The following is a 26,737-nucleotide window of genomic DNA, read 5'->3' as shown; positions in this document are numbered from 1 at the left end:
CAAGAAGTTTCACTTCATACACCTATGGACACAAAATAAGTTTTACTCAAAAGATTTATTGGAAAAATTTATTTAGCAATTGATGTACAACCCAACAGTAGAAAATAATGGAATTCAGCAGTGTACAAATAATTCTACAAAATAGGTATTACAGTCAGCACTACATCCGGTCTTGAGAAGGAACTCCAAGCAATTTGTATGCCCAGCGTAGAAAAATGTACAAAACATAACTTATTTGGTAAATCAAAGTGACATTTGAAGAAAGCCACAAAGCTAATTTAACATTTATGACCATTACTGTAAATTAAACCTAGTTTGATTTAGCATATATTGGATTAAATAGTATGTTGACATAAATGGAAGGAAGTTCTATGCAAATATTTCTAGACTGGTCAGAAATAGGCCTACAGGTTTTTAGGGAACATGTCCTAAACACCGACCATGTACCAGGTTTCCTAGAGCACTCGGTACTGAAAGAGTTTTTGCCAAACTATAACAAATGCTGTCCAATTCCAAAGTGTCTTATTTGCATATTTGGATCCCTTGCTAAGCTAAGTGACAAATTATTTGCAAGTGGAACTAAACTAAGCACGGATTAAGATATGAATGCTCGGGGGAACCCAGCAGATCCAAAATGGGTTTAACTTTGATTCACACAGAACTACTGCTAGATCTGACCTGGTGTAGTCAATAAAACAACACAGGTTGCTGAACTGATGACCAAATATAAAAAATTACATTCTCTTGTAAGTTATATTCCCAAAAGGGCTCTGCTATTTATCCTATGATTGCGTCCATTTGATTCCAAGGCACTGCTTTGGTTTGGAGTCATTAAAGCTGACAAAACTATTCCAATCCGAACAAAAAGAGGATGTCTACATGGCGTAAAGGTTATCTACACTGTAGTGTTGGTGCTGGTGGGACCTAATCAGTGATCCAAACGTAAAGGTTAGCTACACAGTAGTGTTGGTGCTGATGAGACCTAATCAGTAATGTAAAGGTTAGCTACACGGTAGTGCTGGTGGGACCTAATCAGTGATCCAAACGTAAGGGTTAGCTACACGGTAGTGCTGGTGGGACCTCATCAGTAAAAAGTGGAGACATGTTTTTATTTTCTAGTTGATTGACTCAGCTGAAAGGACTAACACTAGACAACAGTTAAAAATCTGTTTTTGTTTAAGTTTTTTTCATTGTATTTGCCATTTTCTTGTGGCTATAAAAGGTTTGTTTACATTGGTAATGTTTGTAAACATGGGAGTGAAACAGACCTATTCTGCTACGATGGGCTAAGATTGGACCTTAAAAAGAGAAATGACATGGTAATTAGGTTGAATGGACAAATTGGTTCTCTGTTTTAGCCACGATGTGGCCAGGTACACATATCCCATGATCAGAGAGGGAGAATAACGCACAACACCCATATTCTGTAGCACCTTGAGATTAGAAAAATATCCGTTTTGGAATTTGCCGAAGTTTATCTGTACTGAAAATGTTATTGGCACTACTTATTGTAGAAAATCATTTCTGAAAAATGTGAACCCTGTCAATCAAATCAATATCTAGCAATTATCTCAAATGCGACTGTACTGCTGCACATTTAATTGTCCTATCTCAAATGCTGCCCTTTTATCTTGATCCTCCAATCAAATATTTTACTTCCCGAAGCATCAAGAAAAGAGGGCAGAGCTTGAGAGTCAATTGTATTGAAGATTAATTAGCCTACCTCAGATCTCTAGCCATTTGTTAATGTTACCGGTTATGTGTAAATGGTTAAGTCTTGAGATTGAAAATTTTGCACAACTCATCCTGTAACATAATCAAACCTGAACTGAAAAAAATGCTTTTTCTGACAATTGAAAATAGATTATCACTCAATGGAAAAGTGCTAAACCAACATTAATATAAGCATCCTACAGGCCAAACTAGACACCAAACCTCTGCAAGATTAAGTGATCTGTCCAAGCAATTCAAACCTTTTGAAAACCTATATAACTAAAAATATAAATATAACTATAATAAATTACAATAGTAATACCTGTGAGAGTTTTATTACCTTCCCGGCTCCGCCTTCTTTTATTTGCAGCTGAGGGCGGCGCATGGGGTCACATGGAGTCAACCGTTACATCCACACCATTTTTTTTAGACTCATCGGAGACAGAACAACCTCAAGGGGCTTTGTTTCAGATTTCTATACACTTACTCAGGTCCACATACAAGAACCTCCCATTAGATATAATTTGGCGGGAGGACATTCCAGAACTGGACCCGGAGTTTGATTGGGATGATGTCTAATCCAAACTAATATTACACTGGCCTCCCATAACCCCAATCACCAACAAGTACACGTTATAATTATATTCATAGAACATAACTCACCCCTAGGAAACTGTATGATGGGTTTGGTGGCTGACTCCCGGTGCACCCTGTGCGCTCTGGGGGCCACTGGCACTTATATGCACATGTTTTGGGAATGTCCACCAGTGGGTAGATTTTGGAAAACCATAACCACTAAGCTTTCGGATATGTGACCTCCACTGACCTGACAATTCCACTATCCGCAACAACACCACTCCTGAATGATATCTCCCAGCTGCCGGCTCCCATACAACAAAAAATACTAATTTTAGCGGGAGTTGTAGCAGCCAAAAAACTGATCGCTATGAGATGGAAACAACCCGAAAAACGTACAATAATCAATTGGGCTTTAACATTCTTAGATGTCATTTATTTGGAGATCTCCACTGCTTGGGTAATTTGAGTTAGCAGCCGAGAGTAAAATCCATGATCTAGCAGTGAAAAAGCAGGTTTGCGGTCTCGGGCTGGTGGGGGCCCCTGATTCGGGGTCTCGGAGTATTAAAGAGGCATGATGCTCTAACTCACTGGGGCGCTGGACTCTGGGACCTCATAGGGTGGGGACCGTAAGGGTCGGGACGGGGGTGGATTGGGGCTCAGGATATTTCACTGTTCTTTATTTTATTTATACTGCATTATTGATTAATTAAATTTAATTGTCTTGTAATTTTTGTTATTATTGTCCTGTGATGTCTTGTGTATTATTATTACTAGTACTACTATATTGTGTTGTCTCTTGTTATGTGTGGAAAGGGGGGGGAAATATATATATATTTGATATTTTCAATGTCATTATACATTCACGACAACAGATCGTGTCAAACGAGTGTTCCCCAAGCGAAACACCGTCTTTCTCTCTGTATCTCCCTCTCCTTCTCACACACAGTGACAAATAGAAAATAAAACACACACACACGCGCATACACAGCAACAGGCGCCTGGAGAGATGGAGAGACACAGCGACCAGCTCAAACAAAGTGGCTCAAAAGTTGGGCAAGAGGAGTTATGATGCAAATTTTAAGATCATGGTGATCAACAAAGCAGAGTCATCAAACAACTGTTGAGCAGCCAAGAAATATGATGTGTAATGTTAGACAATGGTGAGCCCAAAAAGACAGCCTTAGGAATGCAAACAATCAGAAAATATGTAAAAAACTAAAGAAAACAGCCTATTGTTTTATTCAATGTGTTTTATAAAAGGATTCTTACCAAAAGATGATCTACATTGAATAAAACAATGTGTTTTATTATCATTATTTAACTTTTTTTTTACTTCATAAAAACATGATTTGGTAGTCCAAAAAGTATTTTTCCATAGATTAATCTTAAAAAAGGCATCGTCTTATAATCAGGGTCGTCTTATATTTGGACCAATATGGTAGTTGCCACTGAAGAAACTGGTTAAAAATATATGAACTAAACCATTAAAATAGTATCAGGTGCCACTGAAGAAAATTGGTTTGTAAGAATTAAAGTAAAGCAATGGGAAAACCAGATTATCGGAATGTCTGTTTAAACTACTTTGGATTCATAAAAAAAAAAAACAATACCTCTGAAATGTGTTCTTGAATTGGAATGCCAACAAGTTAGTAACTACTATCTGACCATGAGAAGAATGGCAATTTATCTTGAACCGGAGTCAAACCGATAAAAAGCCAATTCCATTTAAACACACCATACCTGTAAGGGGATTAACATTGTTTCAAGAAACCTTACCTTTTTTTTCTTTTGACCAACTATGTACAATTGCACATTCGACATCCCCAGGTCCATGCTGTCGTGGTAATCAGCTAGACCCATGGGGCATCTTTAAACCCAGGGAACAGTCCAGCAAAACAAGCAGCTATTTTATAGTCCCTTTGCTGCCACCTTCACACCCCAAAACCTAAACCTGTCTTTAAAGAGTTTCCTTAATCAACACTGATTCTTGAGAGGAATGACTAGCTGTCATTCTTTCAGACGAGTGGTGACTGAGGAATGGAAATTAAGTGGAAACATAGAATCCGAGGTGCTTCAGTCAAACAGCTTCACTGTCAAACCTCAACTAACTAGCCCAAGCAGGTTGGCTAAAACAGTCCCAAACTGTGCCCCCCCCTTCAGGCATCCTGAGCGACTGTCAGTCAGCCAGTTCACTGTAGTAGTACTTGTGCGCTGTGGTGCTGAGCATCCAGCCTCCGGCCCTGAACTCTAGGATCTCCAGCAGCAGCAGGCGGGTCATGGAGCTGAGGCCCTCCTGTAGCAGAAAGCCGTCCCGCAGCAGGTAGAAGAGCTCATCCATCCGCTGGCCGTTCACCGTCTCCAGCTGGTCCCCGATACGGTGCAGCTGCAGCACCAGGCAGTCGACCTGGGGGGAATTTCAGGGATTCATTTCAAGATCGAGAGAACTTGAGAGGAGAGGAATGTGAAGAAATTAAGGTTTTCCTGTTTCCAGGTCACCCTGACAGATGTTTAGTGCACTTGTCAAATGTGTTTTTGTTCTACTAAACTAAATATAGTGCTTTTCCATCAAGGTTTTGAGTGTGCTTAGTTTACTGTAGATAATGTACATCACCATTTCTGTCAATCACATCACAAAGGTCTTTATAACAATTATATTACCCATTTTTACTATTACTATAGTTTGTGAATGTAAATAGAATGGCTTGCATGCTGTGTTTAGAGAAATATGTCATACCTCATTGACTTACACTAGCATAGCAAACAAAATGTTACAAAATGTTAATGCTAACATACCTCGTTGACTTGCACTAGCATAGCAAACAAATGCTAACATACCTCGTTGACTTGCACTAGCGTAGCAAACAAATGCTAACATACCTCGTTGACTTGCACTAGCATAGTAAACAAATGCTAACATACCTCGTTGACTTGCACTAGCATAGTAAACAAATGCTAACATGCCTCGTTGACTTGTGTGGTAAAATCCAAACATAAGATCATCAAAGATCTAATCAAACTGTTGTGTAAAAGTCTTAAAGAAACAGTCAAAATGGAACAACAATCAAAATAATGTGTTATATTTAGAGAAAACAGCTGCTAAAGTCAAGTCAGCCAAAGATATGGCTGGTGATTAGATTACTCTGCCCTTTTGGGTGAATTTGCATATAAAGTGTGGGCAACAGCCTGTATCCTGTATCCTGTGTGATCTGTGGAATCGGTCCTGTGAGAACAGCTGAGTAGACAAGGTTCAAACCAAGACAATAGAGGAACTGTTTACAACCACTGTTTATGCAATCAGCCACCTGGGTGAGACAAGGGGTGGGGGGCAGGAAGACACACACACACACACACACACACACACATAGTCACACACACACACACTCACACACACACATTTTCACACACACACACACACACACACTCACACACACACATTTACACACACACACAGACACACACACACACACACACATAGACACACACACACACACACACACACAGACACATAGACACACACAGACACAAATAGACACACATACATATATATATATATATATATACACACACCCAGATCAGAGATATGAGCATTTTGTACTGATCTGAACTACAGTTTGCAGAAATTCAATGTCTACAATTAGTTAATGTGTCTGTGCTGTTTCCAATTTATGTTCAATTTGATTAATTGATGGTTTTATATTCTGATCTATGGTATTGATTTGTATTCTATTAAGCTAACAGAATGATTAGATTTGTTAGATATTTTGATAAAGAAAGATATCTGTGTTTATGTAATCAATATATCTTGAGGTTCATCAAAGTATTAACAAGTCAAGTAATATGTTTAAGTAAAAATACAGGGAAAATATTCTCTGGGTTAAGCCAAACCCTTATTTTCAAATACAAGCTTAGCAGTCCTGGGATTGGAGGAAAGAATTTGGTGATGTCATTCTGATGACATCACAAGATTATGCAGGTCTGGCTATAAGATCTGGGTGTGTGATGGGGGAGAGGGACTCTGGAAACAACCCAACCACAGGACAAGACCTCTCCACCATCTCATCCACAAAGCAAGGCGGCAAGGACAAAGGACTTTTTGGAGGGAAAACCAACTCTTTGTTATCAAACAACAGAGACCATCAACAATTTATCAACTATCATTCTTTGATCTGATTTCTTAGATAGGGCGAGCGGCATAGTGCTCTGGTACCTTGAATCTTTTATAGTGTTCTTTATTGTAATTTGTATACACTCTTAAACTTTGATTAAACAACTGGTATGTAACCTTTTTCCTCCTAATTCCTTCTGCCTGCACCGCTCAGTTTGAACAGAAGTGATTCCCAGAGCTTTTAAAGTATTGAATCACAACGCAGAGTACTAACGCAACCCGGTTCTGAGCAGAGCAGAACCGAAATAGCTTGGGAAATCCACTTCACTTGCACTAGCATAGTAAACAAATGCTAACATACCTCGTTGACTTGCACTAGCATAGTAAACAAATGCTAACATACCTCGTTGACTTGCACTAGCGTAGCAAACAAACGCTAACAAGAGGCTGGTGACAATTAACCATATTCACACAGCAGCCATCACTCTCAGGTTGGGATTCCTTTGTTGGGGAACAGGGTGGAAAGGAATCCCAACCTGAGCATGACAGATACTGTAAGAGCAAACATGTTAATATGGTCAATATCACAGAAGTAAAGACAGACAGGAACACTTTTTGAGTGAACGCTTCTAAAAACACAGCATCTTGCCTATGATGTCAGGAAATGATATGAACAGAAGGCTTGAGTCTACAGTGGAGGGTGAATGGAATCTTTGCACTCACCTCCTCCTCATTCACCAGAGCGTCTGGCTGGGACAGCCTCAGCAGACAGTCGTACACAGGATGAACCAGGGCCACCATGGGCATGTCGTTGACCTGTACACAGGAAGAACAACATGGAGGCTGAGAGGGATGTATGACAGGCCAGCATCCACTTCCACACTAGAGTCCAGGTTGAGTTCAGGAAAAGAGTTTTGTTGTAAAAATGCATCCTCTAGTTTCAATTCCGCCGTCCCATCTTGTGATCACTGTGATGACATCAGCTAAGCCAGGGGTCAGCAACCTTTACTATCAAAAGAGACATTTCCCCCCCACCCACAAAATAAAATGTATCTGGAGTTATCCCCAAGCATACCCCACATTTAGCATAAAACGCCTGACGATTGCATACCCAAAGTAATTTGCGATTTATTATACTTTATACTTATAGCACACAGTTTGTTGTATATATGAAATTTAAAACAACAAAAAGAAAATGTTTGACATTTTATTGCTGTTTTTACCTGAAATAACAAAGGAAAACCTCAAACTCTTATGAATAGGAGAAAAAAGACTGGCATGTACTGTAGACCTTATTTGTGGGAAATGTATCAAATAAAAAAAAATTGTTGTTCGCACATTTCTCACCACATATCAGGCATACAGGTAAACCTGCATCGTTAGTCGTGAAAGAAAATTAATCTGTCCACGCTGAATTAAACCCTCTATTTTCCTCTGAGACTTTCCTTTTTTTGGATTTATCCATGGCTAGTTTACTGGGGGGTTGGAAACTCAAGATTAGCCACCTGCAGACGGCAGGTGACGTATATTTTAGTTAACAAACTGTTTTAGTTGACAAAATATTTTTTATTTCAGTGTCACAGTATCACATTGATCTCCAAAATAAGGTGTTATTAAAAATAATTAAAAAAAAAAAAAAAAAAAAATATATATATATATATATATATATATATATATATATATATATATATTAAAAATATATATATATTGGTAACATGAAGCTAAAGAGGAAATATAGGGGTTATTTGCACAGGCTGTATTTACCATATCATAAGCATTAAGCAGGCATAATACATCTTCAACTTGAATCAAATTAGTTGACTCTTACATTGTATTCTATATTGTATTGGAGTGCTCTACACATGTGATGGGAGACTGCACTGTGCATGCAGAGGGTTGTAATTCTACTGAATTCCCAGTCTGTCTAAAGAGAAGTGGGTTCACTCTGCCGCCAGCTTGATAACAGGGACTAACAAGACCAGCACTGTATCTCTTTGAATGGGGAGCAGTGGCGTCGCGTGGGTAAAATAACAGGGGAAGCCAAAAAAAATTATTAAAAAAAAAATTATTAAATATTTTTATTAATTTTTTTTTTTTTTTTTTTTTAAGTCAAGCAGTCACCATGTACACTACAGTATGGCTCGGCGGCCAGTCAAACGTTATTTTTATTTATTTAACAGATTGCAGAATGGGTACAATACAGTACGGCTCAATACACACAATTGTATAAGGGGATGCAGACCAGAGAAAGACGTTTGTCTTGTTTACATCAGGGTCATTAATACTGCTGGAGCATTGGTTAATTTTTGGTCCGATTTTTCCTTGCGTGATTTTGCGCGCCGCGTGGGAGCAAATTCGAGACACATATTCGGCTGCAAAAAGGTGTCCCACGGTCTCCTCTATGGCCGTGAATATTTTCACGCGGATCGGAATCACGGCGCGCCCGTGGGACACTTTTCCGTTTCGGCGAGTTTATTCCACGCTTTCTGTTTTCCTTTTCTAAGCATTTTAGGGGCTACATGTGAATCAGTAAAAGTTGCGGGACGCCCAGATGTTTCCACGATAGAAAGCTCGCGTGGATCCCATAATAGGCTCACTTAATACAGCGTTTTTAAAATCACGCGACATTTTCAGGGTCGCGAGCCGACCTTTTCCCCTCGTTTTCGATGATGGAAGTGATTTAGGAAAAGCTTCGGCACGCCGAGAGGTCCCCGTGGATTTAATCTCGCGAGGATCGGGGCAATATTCGGCCCGTGGGAACAGTTACGGGTTAATACAATGTTCAGAGTGCAGAGGGGAAAATATGCTGAGTGTTTTCCTCTCAGCCCCGTTTTAAACTTTTAGGGTGTGGCAGTCAGCTCGAATCTGATTGGCTAGGATCGGATTTGGACTCTATAATGCTGGAAGCCTGGAGAAAGAGACCTACCATCTGCCTCCTCTCCTGCTGCAGTGAGCATAGTGAGGCTGACAGTGTGTTAGAGGGAGTGAGAAGGAGAAGAGGGAGACATTTAAAAAAAAAAAAAAAAAAAAAAAAAAAAAATTTTTTTTTTCATATTTCATATTTGATATTAATTCATATTTTAATATTAGGGAGGCATGGCTTCCGTTGGCTTCCATAAGGATTCGCCACTGATGGGGAGTCCACCTCCATCCAATCTAGCTCACCTGAAAACGCATATCACATGACCGTTCACATATCACATGACCGTTCATATATCACATGACCGTTCACATATCACATGACCGCTCACAGACACTGGGCATGCGCGTTCCGGTGTAAACAGGGAGCAGACTCTGCAGACTCTACTGAAGGCAGTGTTCAGAGCTTAGCACGCTAGCGTATTGCAAACTGCGTGAAGTAGGCAACACAGCGGAAAACTGGTAAAATTACAATTATTATTTGTTGAGCTTTCCAAACAAGTTTGACCATTGCAGGCCAAAGTTGTTTAGAAGAATCACCAGGCTGGCGATAGGTAATGGATTATCAAAGAAAATGTATTGCCATTCTCGGAGTTGTGTTGATGAGAAGGATCACACCATTTCCTTCTCAAAATCATTTGAATTAATATTTTCTGTTAACAAAGCAGAGACCAGATACCTTCAATCCATCTTAAACCCCCTCCCTCAGAATACTCAAACACAATATTGGGTAATATAATGGTTCACTTATTATTTTAAATCCTTCAGATTAAAAGCCACAAGTCTGTCTGACTCAAAATTAACAAGATTTTCAAACCTAATTATCTAATGGTAAATTGGAGTCAGTCATAGTCAAAGACTATGAACCAGTACGTTCGGGTGATGCATCACAAACCTGTTAAGCCTGCTTTTCTTCATCATAAATCGATCAATAGAGACCGTATTAGATCCCCAATTATCATATCATGTGGAAAGCCACACTCATTGGCTACAACCCTGTGCAAAGATCTTCGAGATCGCCAAATGATTGACGGAGCTAGAGCCCCGGGAGTCGGGGGTGGTAATGTGTACTTTTGCGTACTTTGGGGCACGCCTCACATATCGGCATGTAACTCAAGAACCGCTGAACGGTTTTGTCACCTGAAAGGGCAATCGACAGGCAACAAATAGGGCTTTAATTCTATCTATATATTGTATTAAAAGAAATGCACACCCGAGCCACTAGAGGTCGGCAAAGAATCGTCCACATGTGGGCCCTTGGATGTTAAGAGGTTAATATTTTTAAATATATTTTTTTGTAGCCAAGAGTAAAGACCATAACCCTATCAAAAACAGTAGTCAAAAGTGCATATTTTCATTTTTACCGATGTTTTATACGATTTATCGGAAATACTAATTTATCAAAAAATGCTAATTATCGTAAAAACCGCAAGGAAATGACTAAATCCAGATTCAACCCTGCCATTGGAAAGAGGAGCATTTTCCCTATCCATAGATGTATGATTTGGCCATAATAAGGTCAAGGTCAAGTTCAAGGTCAAATATGAATTTATAATTCAAATCGATTATCATTAATTACTGTATCTACAAATCCTTCTGTTTAATCATCTTCCCGCGGTTCATTTGCTTAGATTTTTTGTACACATGATCTCAATAAGGTGGTGAATGAGCTCAGTGAGCATTTCCTCATGCCCCGCAGATGTAACATGATCAAAGATGCAAAAATCATAAATCATAATTTATATTCTCCTTTTCTTCATTACACAATATTTCTGACACTGGAAATACATACCCCCAGGTGTTCCGAGATACCAAGAACATGCAAATTGACCTTGCAGAAGTGGAGCAATCTTCCATTTACTTAGGCATGTACCTTTAGGCGAAATACAGCCTACAGCTTAACAGGTAAGGGACAAAATCATGTTCGGTTTATGGATTTACATGGTTCTTCACCTGAAGGGGCTCATTTATTCGACGGCTCCTACCTTGAGGTAGTCGAAGATGTTGCAGATGAAGGTGATGTAGCACACCCACTCCTGCAAGGAGCGCAGCCTGGTCTCCTCACGCTCCTTGAACTCCTGCTGTAGCCGATTCAGCAGGTTTCTCCTGAACACACTGCCGTTGCTCTGCTTGGCCTCCGCCTGCCAGGACCATGGTTCAAAGGGCACACAGAGGGTCAACCAAGGACCACAAGCCAAGGGTTGGATGACCACAGAGATTCAATTGGTATTTTGTCTTGACTCTGGAGAAGACGGTAAGCGCATTTCACATAATGTTGGCATGTTCCAAAACCATATTCAGTTCAGTTCAGTTATTTAAAATTTTTCGGGGTTTTGGACACATAACAATGGTCATTCCATAAATCGCCAAAGTTTTACCAGCTACTATTGCAGCATTGTCCAATTGTCCGAAAAGGGCTAGGGAGAAGCACTAGGCTTGTCGGGCCCTACCCCTAAAGACTTACGTTTCATTTTTTTTTCATTTACATACATAGTATATACATATAGTACACATTACAGTACATACATATAGTACACATTACAGTACACATTACAGTATAGTATACCTGCAGTATATAATAGTATATAGCATAATTATAATAGTGTATACAACACATATATAATGTGATATGATATATAGTATGTGATATAACAAATATAATATAGTACCATAATATAATAGTATATAGTGTAAATATAGTAGTAAATATATAATATACAAATTAATTAATTGATTCATTAATATGAATTGATTAATTAATATTGAACTATTTTTCATGCTAGGTTACTAGGAAAGTGAAGTTGCTACATTTTGACTGATATAGGTTTTCCAAATTCAGATTCCTTTATTCACCATATTGTAGTACAAATGGAACGTGATTCGACATTTACAGTGCATGCTTTTTTCACAATTAACACTTTGTGCGCCATTCACGTTGTACGACGTGTTTCAAGTTCATGCGAATTCTGCCAATCCACGGCGTACGACGTTATTTTGATCATATTTCATATTTTCGCCATCGTATTCATATTTCACTCACGGAGCCTTGTCTGATGCTGTGGGACTCGGCACAACTCTGCAACGCTTCAATACTGCCACCTGGTGGATGATCGGCGAGTTGCCAAACCGGAAATGCCGGTTGGATGTCGGTGCATCTCCTAAATCCGTCCGGCCACTCGCATATCATCGCAGGACTATAGCCACACACTGTGGATATGGATCGCTGCCATAACTCAATAATCGACATGATTTGGGCGTGTATTAGTATTTAGTATTATACAAACCGGAAATGGATCGCCTCGATCCCCATCAAATAACTGGGATCTGTTTGCTCCAGTATCATCGCCCAACGGTAAGAGGAGGCTGCCGTGACTTTCAGCGTTTTTGTTTATTATTATCGATGCAAACTGCTCTGATCTATATATCACCCATACTACATAAATCATTTAACGACGATCACGGAATTATAAACGACCCCCCCCCCCCCCCTCCGTTCACCCGCGCATGATCAGTCATAACGTTTAGGACCATGTACAGTTGAAATTTTTAATATACCGTCGATCGGCAACAAACGGCATTTGATAATGTATATATGCATTTATGCCTATATCTCACGTTCTAGGAATTATTGCAGAAAACGATAAAAACATATTTATATTCTAGACGGTATTTTTGTATTAATGTGTGAATGAAAAAGTTAAACGTTCCTACATCCTGCACGATAGATAATCGATGTTGAATGGGCCATAGTAATGTCAATTTAGCAATACAATTTAAAAAGTTATAGCCCTGCAAAGAAGGTGAACATCTCCATAGACTTACAGTACTGGCAGAAAATGGTATAAGATGCTGAAACTCCGTGGCAGTTAATGTGTTAAGAACAGCACAACAGTAAATAAATAATTATAAAGTGCAAAACAGGACAGAACAGTGAGACAACAATAAGACTGTAAAGTGGAATGGCCGCAATGGCCGTTGCTGATATTTAGAGAGCAAGGCGGCCGATAGCAATATAATTATTTTGGCATCTGATAAAATACAACAATTTAATAACACATAAGACGCAGAATTGCTGAACTTAAGTTCACTAATGTTAGTTATATTAGCAAGCTAGCTTATTTGGTTGATGACAGCAAGAAGCAGGCATACACATATCCCACACCAACATCCCACATACTAATTTCCCTAGGCCTGTTGTTTTTAGGTACTGGGACTAATAACTGATCATTTCTACAGGCTGGGAACCAGTGTTGCAAGATTAACGTTGCCAATAAAAAAGATTTAGGAAAGTTATGGTTTCCAAGTCATAACCAATAGAACAAATAGGCGTACAGAGGGCAAGATTATCGTACAAATATGATCATTATCATACATTTGACAACACTCTTGGGAACAGTGTTGCTAGGGTTTAAGCAATCAGCTGGTGAATAACAACATTAGGGGATTAAGTAATTGGCTAATGTGACATAATCCCTAGTTCAACTCTTGTTCTGCTTTTCCTTCATCCTTCAAGGAGCCATCAGAGAGACAGACGATTCAGCATCAAGCTGTGATAATGTCAATAGTAACAGTAACCACCTGGACAATAGTGTAGCAGATGCGTCCGGCCTCTTTACTGAAGACCTGGTCCTTCAGAGACTGGTCCACGATGATGTTGCAGACCATCTCCAGGTCGACTGAACTGGGCTCTGGAAGGAGAATCACACCTTGAGGAAATCAGCTGAGGTGTTCCTGAACGTTCCTGCAGCAGCGGTGGCCCTCACTTCTAGTAATTATAAAATATCATGGCCCTTTCCACACGTTTATGGATATTTTTTAAAACATTGTACTTTCTCTGCATTCTGGCCTCCTGTCCAGTGTCCACACAAGTTTTAGGTAACTGAAAACAGATTTTTTTTAAAAACGCCTTCCAGGGTCCAACCAAATCCATCCAACCAAATCAAAGCAAATCTAAATCAAATGTAACAGTAAAGTGCAATAATAACAACGTACAGGTGATTAAACTGGGTATAACATATATAAATTAGTACTACTGAGTGTAGTGCTAATCAGATGTATGTACTGTACGGAGTTGTAATATAATATGTACAAATGATACAGGTATAAAGACAGTATGGTATTAGTCATACTGGCCAGCAGCGTAACTAGTAAGAGTAGGTAAGGGATATGTTACAAAGGATCAGATTAAACCGAATATATATATTTATTGATTGATATATATTGCATAGTATTTGTATATCGTTTGATATCCCTTGTATATTCCTTGTACATATACACGGAATGTCCCTTTAGCCTAGTACAGACCATAATATTTCATTCTCCTATTGGACAGCGGTCCACAGGCGCCAGTGTCTTACCCCCAGAGTCAAGTTCAAAGCTACCGTCAAGGCTTGTCTCAACATGCCCGGTTCTGCCCAGGACTACGAGACAGAAATGAGGTTGGCACTAGTTTGTTCGCCGTGCATATAAATATGGCGCAGGTGAATACAGAAGCACTTAGTCAGAAGTCAGAGTTACCCAATAAGTTGAAGCCTCACCCACGATACTCCGTGCGGTGAAGTATGGCCTGTTTGGCCCCAGAATAGAGCATTGAGACCGCGTGCGAATTAATAACTGAATTGTCAGAGTTTGGCGCTATACCGTCGAGTGCGACATATTTCTATTAAGTCAGTAATAGTCTATTTGTGTATAGTGTATCGTGCGGCTAAAGTTCTACAGTGACCAGCATCACCAACGCTTCCTCGTATCAGCTAGAGTGCTTATCCAGGCTGGGCTGCTTTCATGGCGCTTTCACCCGAGGAGACCTAGACAAGAACCGTGTGGACATGTACACTGGATTAATCTACCCGACGACTACATAGCCCTTTGCGGCTGGATTATATTTGTTTTGGTCCTGTGATTTATGGAGCGGAGAATCGCCGATGCCTACACGTGTGGGATTTACCCTGTGAGGAGCCAGGTCGAGTCGGCGCCTCAGAGAGCCTGAGGCCGGCTAGCTTTCTTCACTGTGGAGCTACAGTCTACGGAGAACAGCTGTATTCGTCTGTGGATCAAGAGACTATTGCACCGTCTCCTGTACTTGGAGTCTCCTTAGTCATCGTTGACCAGACTCTCTACTACCGACAGATCCTCTACCCCTGCTGGCTTACAACCGGGGGGACCCTTCCAGTATCTCCCGCTATATATTACTAGTGTACCATAGATATAATTCCCTAAGATTCAGGTTGTATAATTACCTCCTGCGTAACCAGAGAATGGACATTCATTGTTGATTTGCCTACGCACATTCCTTTGCCTTACAAGTGCATTCAAAGTATAATAGAGAAGTATTATGTACCTTTTGCTGCAATAAATACTTAAAGACAACTTTGTGTAGAACCGGTTCATTGTGGGAAGTGTTCATTATATTTATATATCATGTACTGTATGGCCAGTAATTAAAGTACATAAAGCGGTAGTGGTTTAATGATACCATACTTATCAATACAGTCAGGGAATTGTACCCCTCAGTTACAATTGGTCCTTCGAGCCGGAGGGTAACTAGTGTAATATTAATATAGTGTTATTAATATTGACATGGCCTATGATGAACACTCCACAAAACGGTTCTCCTAAAGTAGATCGCCCGCAGCGTAGACGGCAGACACCTCAGTACTTAGAGGATTACGTTGCCAATATACTACCTAGCTTTCTACAGACGGTAAACGCGGAAAAAGTAGATAGTAAAATTATGTCCGACCCTATCGACCAGGCTACCCCGCCAATAGAGGCCCTAGTGGGCTCTAACGTAACTGACCAAGCCCACGGTAGGGACCAGGAGGGACCCGACATGACTTTACCCCCCGCCAAGACCGAAGAAGTAGTCCCCGGAGAGCTCCAGGATAAAGACAGCTCTCCAGGGATGGAACTCTACCCGCTACAAGAAGAGGAGAGCACCCCGGAGATGGATCTCCAGGACTCGCCACAGGAGAACAGATCTCCAACGAGTACTGCCAGGAGCGGATCACCTCAACCAGCGTCTTCCCCCAGCGAGGCGGACAAGATGCTGGCACAGGCATTCCTCGCCAGCCTAGCAGCCTCAACAGAGCGCGATCGACTCCAAGCACAGACGCTTAGTGAGCGCGAACATTCTTCCATGGAAAGAGAACGCTTCCAGGCGCAACAAAGGAGTGAAGACGACCGCATAAGACTGGAGACCAGACGCCTTCAGACGGAAGAGAACATAGAAAGAAGCCGCGCCGATGCACAGCACGCCGCCGCCAATGCACAGCGCGACGTCGCAAATGCACAGCTCCACGCCGCCCATGCCAGCGCCAATGCCCAGCGCGACGCCGCCAACGCACAGCGCGACGCCGCCCAGGCCAGCGCCAATGCGCAGCGCGACGCCGCCAATGCCCAGCGCGAAGCAGCGCGCGACGCAGCCCATGCCCAGCGCGAGGCAGAGCGCGACCGGCTGCAGGCGCAGCTGATGGACAAATTGGTTGCCATGGCGACACCCCCTCTCTCCGCACGGAGCTCCCGGAGATCGTCACGACAAGGGTCTAGGACGCATTCCCCTACCCGACCAAGCGACCCGGGACCCCGCCAACAGGAGGATCCTGTCCACGTCTCCGAACCCCCTCCCCGGCCGGTCCATACGAGACCCAGCAACCGGGAAGAACCGGACCACGCCGAGAGACTGAACAGAAGACTCCAGGTCCTCGCAGAGGATGAGGAGGAGGAAGAGGAGGAATGTCAAGCCGACCAGCAGCAACGTACTCTGGACCAGGAGGCCCAGTACAGCCCCGACCAGCAGCAACGTACTCTGGACCAGGAGGCCCAGTACAGCCCAGAAGTCAGCCCAGAGGCACTGCGCTACAAACCCCCGACTCAACTCACGGGTGAGTTTGACGCACCGCCAGCCCAGAGGAACAGCACCTGGGTACCCGGCCCTTGGTACCCACCAAGTACCAGCCCAAGACGACACGTAAGAGGAGACTCGCCTAGGAGGCCTCTCCCCCAACGCTCACCGATGTGCCAGTCATCCATGGCATCGTACCTTGGCACACCGACGTTCCCGGACTTCACACACGAGAACAGAGCACAGTACACAGAGCTACGAATGTGCTTAGAGACAATGATGTCCGATGTAGTTGATGAACCGTACAAATATGCTATCCTACTGAAGCACCTCAAGGTGCCCCGAGCGCACAATATAGCGCTGGCCTATGCCACCTCTACTACCCCATACACCGCGGCTCTAGCAGCACTCGACCAAAGATATGGACGCATATGGGACTACGTAATACAAGAGATAAGGCATATTGACCGCCTACCCCCCGCCACAGACAATCGCTCACTAGATGACCTGTCTATCAAGGTACAATCCCTGGTAGGGATGCTGGGGGCGCAAAGAGAAAAGGGTATGCACGAACTGTACGCGAACTCTAATGTTGAGAGGATTTTAGAGAAGCTTCCGCCCGCCCGACAAGAGCGCTTCAGGCGGCAAAGAGACCACCGTGATCCTAACGGTCCCGAGCCATCCCTCCTAGACCTAGCCGACTTCCTGGCGAGAGAAGTCAACAGCCTACGGTTGGATACGTTCATGCGGAGCACACCAAGCTCCAGAGAGGGACCTAGGGGAGCAAACGATGGCCGCAGATTGGTGACCGTCATGCACCAATCAGAATCAGTACCGAGCAGCAAGAACCACAGTACCCCCTCGACGAAAGAGGACCAGTGGAAGATTGAGTGCCAGTACTGTGAGGGAGAACATCGGCTGTACCAATGCGACACCTTCGGGAAGCTGACCACGGACGAGGTGAGTCAGTGGATCAAGGACCACCGCCGCTGCGCGCGCAGCCACCTAGCAGCTGAGTGCCGCTTGAAGAAGAAGTGCAGCAGGTGCGGTGGCGCCCACTTGGAGGTCCTGCATGACATCAACAGGCGTCAGCCAGGACAACAGAGTGGGCCCGTCGCGGTAATGTACCATGCCGAGGCGGTGGCACCAGTACCGAAGAGCCACCAGACCGCTCCCTACTGTACCTACTGCGACGGCGGACACTGGCTGGCACAGTGCGCCGAATATAAGACACTGAACCCCGTCCAAGTTGACCAGTGGCGTGAGGCGGCCCAGGCGGGCGCCGCTTACTGCGCAGGGGCGGCCCAGGCGGGCGCCGCTTACCGCGCAGCACGGTGCGGAGCCCACCAGAAGATCCAAGGCAACCGACCAACAGGAGTGCTCCACATTGACCAGCATAGCGGGACCCCCCGAGTGCTCCTCAAAGTGGTCAGAGTGCTCCTGAGCTACGAGGACAAGGTCCTGGACACTTACGCCGTCCTGGACTATGGGTCTGAAAAGACTCTCCTCCTCGCTTCCGCAGCAGCCCAGTTGGGCCTGCGGGGTGTCAAAGATACCATGACCATACGCACCATCAGAAGGGACCAGAAGACCATAAAAGGTGAAAAGGTCTCCTTCAAGATAGCAGCGGTGGACCAGCCCGAGAAGCAGTATAGTATAACCAACGTCTTCACCAGCCACGACATAGGCTTGACTCAGTACACCTACCCCATCCCACAGCTGATGGCTAAGTATGTGCACCTACGTCAACTACCTATACCACTTATCGACGGCGCCACACCAACCCTGCTCATCGGCTCCGACCACGCGGACCTCATTCTCCCAATTGAGGCGGCCCACATCGGACCCAAAGGATGCCCAGTCGCGGTTCAGACCCGACTGGGATGGACGCTCCAGGGCCCCCTCTACGGACTTGACAGTCAACCCACGTCTACACGCTGCCTACACACAAAGGCGAGCGACACCGGCCACTCCCTCATACAGCAGAGGCTATTGACATTAAGCGAGAGGCCCGTGAGAGAACCGTGGGCACCAGAGGGAGTTCGGAACTCCACCCCCCTCAGCTGCGCTTCAGACGTAGCTGACCTCGAACCCAGCACCCCAAGCGACTCCTTGACGGGGCGGCCGGGACCGGCCCCTCCTCAGACGGGGTACAGAGCAAACAAGAGAAACAGACGGAGGAGGAGGAGGCACAGCCAAGCACAGATCAAAGCAGTCTCAGGCCCGCTTCCTCCTAAGCCCCCCTTCATCCCGTCCAGTCGTCATGACCATAGACCAGTCACTACCCCGAGCTGCGTGGCCGGCCGGCCGCGTAAGCAAAGTGACCACCGGTGCCGACGGAAAGGTCAGAGTGGCAGAAGTGCTCGACCAAGGGCGGACCTACAACCGACCCGTGGCGAGGCTGATAGAGTCGCCAAGGCTCCCCGACTCGCTTAATGACGACCATGACCCCATGACTTTGTGAACTGCCCGACCCCTCACAACAGACATTGAGTAGTGGACAGTGCGGTTAATCTGTCTCTGCTTAGCTAATTAGGTGGGACTAATTAGGGGGCGGCTGTTACAAAGGATCAGATTAAACCGAATATATATATTTATTGATTGATATATATTGCATAGTATTTGTATATCGTTTGATATCCCTTGTATATTCCTTGTACATATACACGGAATGTCCCTTTAGCCTAGTACAGACCATAATATTTCATTCTCCTATTGGACAGCGGTCCACAGGCGCCAGTGTCTTACCCCCAGAGTCAAGTTCAAAGCTACCGTCAAGGCTTGTCTCAACATGCCCGGTTCTGCCCAGGACTACGAGACAGAAATGAGGTTGGCACTAGTTTGTTCGCCGTGCATATAAATATGGCGCAGGTGAATACAGAAGCACTTAGTCAGAAGTCCGAGTTACCCAATAAGTTGAAGCCTCACCCACGATACTCCGTGCGGTGAAGTATGGCCTGTTTGGCCCCAGAATAGAGCATTGAGACCGCGTGCGAATTAATAACTGTCAGAGTTTGGCGCTATACCGTCGAGTGCGACATATTTCTATTAAGTCAGTAATAGTCTATTTGTGTATAGTGTATCGTGCGGCTAAAGTTCTACAGTGACCAGCATCACCAACGCTTCCTCGTATCAGCTAGAGTGCTTATCCAGGCTGGGCTGCTTTCATGGCGCTTTCACCCGAGGAGACCTAGACGAGAACCGTGTGGACATGTACACTGGATTAATCTACCCGACGACTACATAGCCCTTTGCGGCTGGATTATATTTGTTTTGGTCCTGTGATTTATGGAGCGGAGAATCGCCGATGCCTACACGTGTGGGATTTACCCTGTGAGGAGCCAGGTCGAGTCGGCGCCTCAGAGAGCCTGAGGCCGGCTAGCTTTCTTCACTGTGGAGCTACAGTCTACGGAGAACAGCTGTATTCGTCTGTGGATCAAGAGACTATTGCACCGTCTCCTGTACTTGGAGTCTCCTTAGTCATCGTTGACCAGACTCTCTACTACCGACAGATCCTCTACCCCTGCTGGCTTACAACCGGGGGGACCCTTCCAGTATCTCCCGCTATATATTACTAGTGTACCATAGATATAATTCCCTAAGATTCAGGTTGTATAATTACCTCCTGCGTAACCAGAGAATGGACATTCATTGTTGATTTGCCTACGCACATTCCTTTGCCTTACAAGTGCATTCAAAGTATAATAGAGAAGTATTATGTACCTTTTGCTGCAATAAATACTTAAAGACAACTTTGTGTAGAACCGGTTCATTGTGGGAAGTGTTCATTATATTTATATATCATGTACTGTATGGCCAGTAATTAAAGTACATAAAGCGGTAGTGGTTTAATGATACCATACTTATCAATACAGTCAGGGAATTGTACCCCTCAGTTACAGGATATGTACAGATAATATATAGATATCGTATCTACAGATATGTAAAAGGATTATGTGCAGGTATGTACAGACAGGTGTGGATAGGATATATATATATATATATATATATATGGTGCAAATATATATATATTTATATGTATACGGTATATACATACTATCATAGAGTTGTGAGTAGTATGCAGGTGTATAAGTTACCGGTAAGTATATAGAAGGATTATATGTAGGTATATTCAGACAGATATGGAATGGATATATATGCAGTAAATATACAAATATAAATGTAAATATGTGGTATCTACCATAATACGTTTGTAGTGGCACATGATTTACCACAGCATTTGCTCCGGCGATTTAATTTACACAGAACAACACCTGGTCAGCTACAGCTTTTTGTGAGATGGATCAGACCCAGGTTATTTTACAGGGTTCCCACAGACATTGCAAAATGAAATTCAAGGAATTTCAAGTACTTTTCCAAGCACTATTTTCATTTTAAAAGGGCATTTAAAAGGATACAATTCACTTTTAAATGCTGTTTTCTATAGAAAAAAAATCTGATCCAATATTTATGACTTAAAACCAATTTCCGACAATTAGTTACACTTTAAATTAAAAAATTCTATTTCTTGATTCAGAAATGTTTTATCATTCAGCATTGCTTGGGGCTTGGGCTGATCACTATACTAACCCGTTTGGCTGGGTTAGGGGGAGGGCAAGTCATGGGTGGGAATCTGGCGTCGTGGACAGGTCAGGTCAGGTCTGGGCGCTTACTCAGTGGAGGCAGGACTTGATGAAGGCAGCGTGACCTTCCACGCGTTACACTTCACCAATGAGAGTCGTCGCTGCCAGGTGAAAAAAGAGTCACTGGCTGTCGGCGCGCGTGTCGGAGGAAGCGTGCGGATGACTTCAGGATTCCCTTGTACCGACCAGTGGGAGAACATGCACACAACAAACCAGGTAGGGGAGGGGGGGATTGGCACAACGACTAAATTGGGACGGGGAGAAAACAGAGAAAAATCGGAGAAAGAGAGGATTACATTTTTTTTTTTTTAAATAAATGTTTTATCATGGATGAACAAAACTTTCAATGCGAATGGTTGATTTGAATTTCAATTACTTTTTAGGCACCTTGTTAAAAAATTTGCTGTTTTCAAGGAATTCCAGGCCTTGACTTTTTTTTTTTGTCGAAAATCAAGCACACTTTCAGCTGCAGCCGTTTTAGCCATCCTTGTACTCATTGCGCCACCGCTGTAAGAGATAGGGATTTTCACTGTGCGTTGCAGTGTTTGCAGGGCTATATCTATATTATAGCTATGGAGACAATACTATGGCTCATTTAACATTAACTATCCCTCGTTCAACATGTGCATTTTTTTTTTTTTTTTTTTTATGTATACGTTCGTGTGTTATATTGTAGTGAATATTGTATAGTTTCAGAGTGATCCTGGTTAATTCCTGGTAACTGTTTTGGAGTGAAATGTGAATTTTGCTAAAAGCGTTCGTGTTGCTCGCCTGGACACGCTACTATTTCCAAATCAAATGTATATAATAAGTATTATGTTTCATCATGAATGCATGAAAGGGGGGGGGGGTAGTTTTTTGATGCTTTGGTCGTCAGCAACGGCATACGTTTTGGAGTATGTTACATTATGATCGTTGCGATCGATGTGAAATCATTGTTGGATCAAAGTAGGATTGATGTCATATAGTCCTTACCTTTACTAGGAGGTATCCCAAAAAGAATATTCCAATTGTCTGATCACGATTTCCAGTATTGATGTCGATCGGGTCCCTGACATGAAGTGGCACAAAATATGCCTCAAGTGTGCTGAACGTGTTTCAAAGTGGTCGGATGAAGCAATTTACTTGGCTTGGTCTAAATTCTCCGTCCAGATGAAATTAGATGTGACACACAGTGTGAAATAAGGTTTCAAAGGGTGGGCGATACTGCCACCTAGCAGGATGCGGCCGGTATTGCACTCTCTGGATCTCAGAATGATTTCCTATGGTAACACCAAGGTCCATGAACCTGTAATGAATTAAAAAAATCGAATAAAAGAAAAAAACTGCCAAAACCCGACTATACTCGGGTATGGCGCTCAACCGCTGGCGAGATAACCCGACTTTACTCGGTCTGGCGCCCAATGAGTTAAGCACTTCAAGGACCTTGTGCGAACCCTGATTGTAATACTCCTTTCTCCAGCTTGATTTACACAGAATCAAACCCGGGTCGGCTCTGACAGTAACAGACAAATAAATGCTCTGTGTAAAAAACGGCTTGATTGATTTGTCAAAAGACCAACATAGGGCCAAAGTTTAAAATGTTGTTAAATCATAAGTAGGGGTGTAGTGATTCAATACAACAGCAATTCTATTCCAATTATTCAAAGAAAGATTTGACGTAACATAAATGTGTCAAGATTTTTGTTTCTTTTTGTGTAATAGGTAATGTAACATGATAAAACTCAGTCAGCAATAACAGGATACATGTCATTAAAACTTTAGAACCTTTAGTTCACAGCATTATGTGTCCATCCATATCAATTGGTTAGATAAACAACACCCATCATGGTCGATTAATATTAACAATTGCAACAGACTGATGAAGTTGGAACTTTCACATTCATATTGATGATGTACACCCCTAAACAATGAGAGGAGGAGAGATAGGAATTGTTTTCAAACTTCAAAACATCTGTGGAAGTGGAAAAGAGACGGTGACCGGGTGTGGAAATGGTCCCTGAAACTAAATTGATCCAAGATACAGATACAAGATACTTTAATGTCACACAACTATGGTTGGTGGTAATCGTTTGCGGTACAGCATGTTAGTTAAGCACTGGGACATCAACATGGAATATCAAACGCCCCCCTCCCAATCCCGACAATAAATACATACAGGACAGTCACATATAACAAGTGTCAGTCAGGGGGCAGCTACGTGGCGCAGTGGGCAAGGCGCTCGCAACGAACGCTGGAGACTAGGCTCGAACAGGATGCCTCCTGTTCGAGCCCCGCTCTCCACATTGCTTTCAGTTTAGCTGGTCGTCCACAGTAATATACATTGGCCGTATTACGGGGAGGGAAACTGAAGGGTGGGGATCGGGCGTTGTGGACAGCGACTCCTACAGGTCGGTTGGTGCGCCTGCGCAGTAGAATCAAGAAGCAACGGGGGCGGGGCCCCTCCAAAGCCCAGACCCCCGACGCTGAAAGATCGAGCCGCGCAGGTGAAAAGATGCGACGGCTGTTACCTCGAGTATCGGAGGGGACTCGTGCTATGTATGACTTAGTCCACATTGCAGCCGGCTTGTGGGAGGCAAGAAACAACGTTCAAAGACAGGGGAGGGTTGAATTGGACGATATGAAAATTGGGATGGGAGAAAAATAGAAAATGGGAGAAAAAGTGGATAAAAAAAAAAACAAGTGTCAGTCAGTGTCAGTTCAATTCAGTTCATGTTCACTTCAGTTCGGATGCTTGCCCGTCTGTGCAATCTCAAAGTAACCCTGCCCTCTTTTCTCGATTCTCCAACCACAACTGTTGTGTTTGTCCGAGGGAAGGAGGACTGGGTTTGAGATGGGTCTATAGACCGGTTCGCTGTTTACAAACATACCGTGTTCGAGCCAATCAGCAATACCAACTGAGTCATCTGGATAACAGCTGGATGTCATTTTGCTAAATCAGCATGGCTGCGAGTGTGAGTCTTTCACCTTTTACATATCTAGCTTTGGCATGGATTGATTGTTTAGATCGCTAGCATGGATAACAAATGCAAATATATTGTAATCTGCCCCGTTGTTCTGACCAGGATTACGCTCCTTTCTGCTTCGGGTCTTCATGTGCATATTATATTGTCATGACGTCGTCAGCGAACAGGTCTATTGGCCCCAACTGCTTCCACAAATTGAGTGAACTACTATGCTGCAGCTGGACTGCTTGAAAGACATTCACAGAGCATATTAGGACAGCCATCATGCACAAGTCCTTGAAACAACCTGATTTCCATATCTGTCATGTGCATATAATGTAATTCAAGTTTATTTCTTCTGTTTCAGAACCAATGTATAGTAATAAGCTGACCTTTGAGTGCCGTTTTCAGCAACTTCTGGGTTTCCAGATCGAATGACTGGATCTTGTAGTCATCTTTACAGTTCTCCATCTCACACAGATTGATCCAATTTCAATCTGGGAGGATTTCACACTCTGAAAAATACAAAATATGTGTTATTGTATCTTACAATAGGATAATGTACATTTTGAACAAAATGTAAGATAAATGTTTTTGCTGATGGTTTAACGAGGTATTGTCCTGTGCCTGGACACATAATTCATGCAGACAGGCGAGGACTGTAGACAATTTTGTTTGGGGACAATAGCCACCCGAATCTGTATTGTCATCAATCCGGCTGCCCCCCCAGGGCTCTTTCATAGGGGGATATATAGGATTAGTCGAGCAAACTCATTGGTCACCTAAAGGTTCACTCAATATTCTAAAATGAGTTTGTTTCAGTTGTTCCACAAGCAAAAGTACAGGGGAAAAAATTGCTACCACAATTAACTAAAAACTTCAGTAACATTAAGTAAAAAAAATAATAATAATTATGTCATCCATGTTTGAGATCAACATTCACTCAATGTGATGATCATTCAGTTTGAACTTCCATGACCTCTTGTGGGTCAATATTAGAATAGGTACATTATTCCCTTGTGTGTGTTACTCGACCAATGTTCGAGAGTCTGGTGTACCGACATTATTGGGATTTTAAAACCATACAGCTAATACTGGTCTCAATTCCAAGTTATATAGAAAGCATACATGATACATATTTGTCATTTACGTCTGCTATGTGCTATGTCACTTTTATCAATACAGATATAATTTTTTTGTGATAGAAATTATGTTGGTCAAATAAAAATCAATTATAACCTAAAAAATTATGATACATCGTGTTTATCTTTAACAATTATAAATGAAACAAGGTGGAGGCAGTGAAGGCACACAGTGAACATTGTTTCATTTATTTTACAATGGTTATGTGTGCACTAAATTAAAATGTGTTCTTTATGTTCTTCGCAAAATAATTGCTAAGGCCAATGAGTGTCAGATTGAAAAAACAATGGATTGTTTATCTTTTAGTAAACATTGACAGCGGATTCCAGAGACACGAATACACAAGAGTTAACGTCCCTTTAAATGCTGAGATGATAGTAGTAGTTATAGCTTAAGTATAGTGTAGCTACACCTGGATTAGCTGGCTAACCGAATAGCTGCATGTTCGTTTTAAAAACACACGTTTTCCAAACTAACTGAAGAGAACTGATGTTAACTTTCTTCAGGCAGACACACCGCGTTTGATGTCGGGTGACGCTGTTTGACAACTATTTTACAGCCTTGTTTTTAGCTGTCGATATTAGCGTTGCTTAGCAGCTTAGGACATTATCACAAACGTTACCGGTTTGAAGATAACATTGGACTTTCAGCAGTTTACCAAATGTAGTTGTGATGCAGGAAAACACACACGCGTTACAATGAATCACTCACATTTCTAAACGACGATATATAACGTTATAATAGGTTTTCTATTTAGCTCAAACATTCACATCTACTACTTTTGGCTACTTCCGGACTTGTGCATGCGCACGCGCATTGGTGTTTCGCTCCACACAAACGTCACTTTATT

The 26,737-nt window shown here is 42.7% G+C and overlaps 1 protein-coding gene across 2 annotated transcripts; it reads right to left on the bottom strand.

The window, feature by feature from the left end:
- Positions 1 to 54: 54 nt before the first annotated feature.
- mif4gdb (MIF4G domain containing b) lies at positions 55 to 26,682 on the bottom strand. Of its 2 annotated transcripts, none has more exons than XM_084329487.1 (6): positions 26,599 to 26,682; positions 25,137 to 25,259; positions 13,895 to 14,004; positions 11,302 to 11,457; positions 7,121 to 7,213; positions 55 to 4,696 (listed from the first exon to the last, which is right to left on the bottom strand). In XM_084329487.1, exons 2-6 carry the CDS (start codon positions 25,213 to 25,215, stop codon positions 4,469 to 4,471), a joined length of 666 nt encoding a protein of 221 aa, XP_084185613.1. In that variant the 5' UTR covers positions 25,216 to 25,259; positions 26,599 to 26,682; the 3' UTR covers positions 55 to 4,468. The 2 variants fall into 2 exon arrangements, with proteins under 2 accessions (XP_084185613.1, XP_084185614.1); XM_084329488.1 differs by having other exon boundaries at positions 26,510 to 26,619.
- Positions 26,683 to 26,737: the final 55 nt, after the last annotated feature.

This window comes from Notolepis coatsorum, assembly GCF_963971535.1.
Source record: "Notolepis coatsorum genome assembly, chromosome: 14".
Lineage (NCBI taxonomy): Eukaryota > Metazoa > Chordata > Actinopteri > Aulopiformes > Paralepididae > Notolepis > Notolepis coatsorum.
The sequence above is the reverse complement of the archived record's forward strand: the minus strand, read 5'-3'. Positions and strand labels throughout refer to the sequence as shown.

Coding starts and splice junctions, on each gene's coding strand:
- mif4gdb (XM_084329487.1), bottom strand. CDS start 25,215: ATGGAGAACTGTAAAGATGACTACAAGATCCAGTCATTCGATCTGGAA. Junction 11,458..13,894: donor TCTGCTACACTATTGTCCAG/GTGGTTACTGTT, acceptor TGGTCCTGGCAG/GCGGAGGCCAAGCAGAGCAA. Junction 7,214..11,301: donor ACATCTTCGACTACCTCAAG/GTAGGAGCCGTC, acceptor TCCTGTGTACAG/GTCAACGACATGCCCATGGT.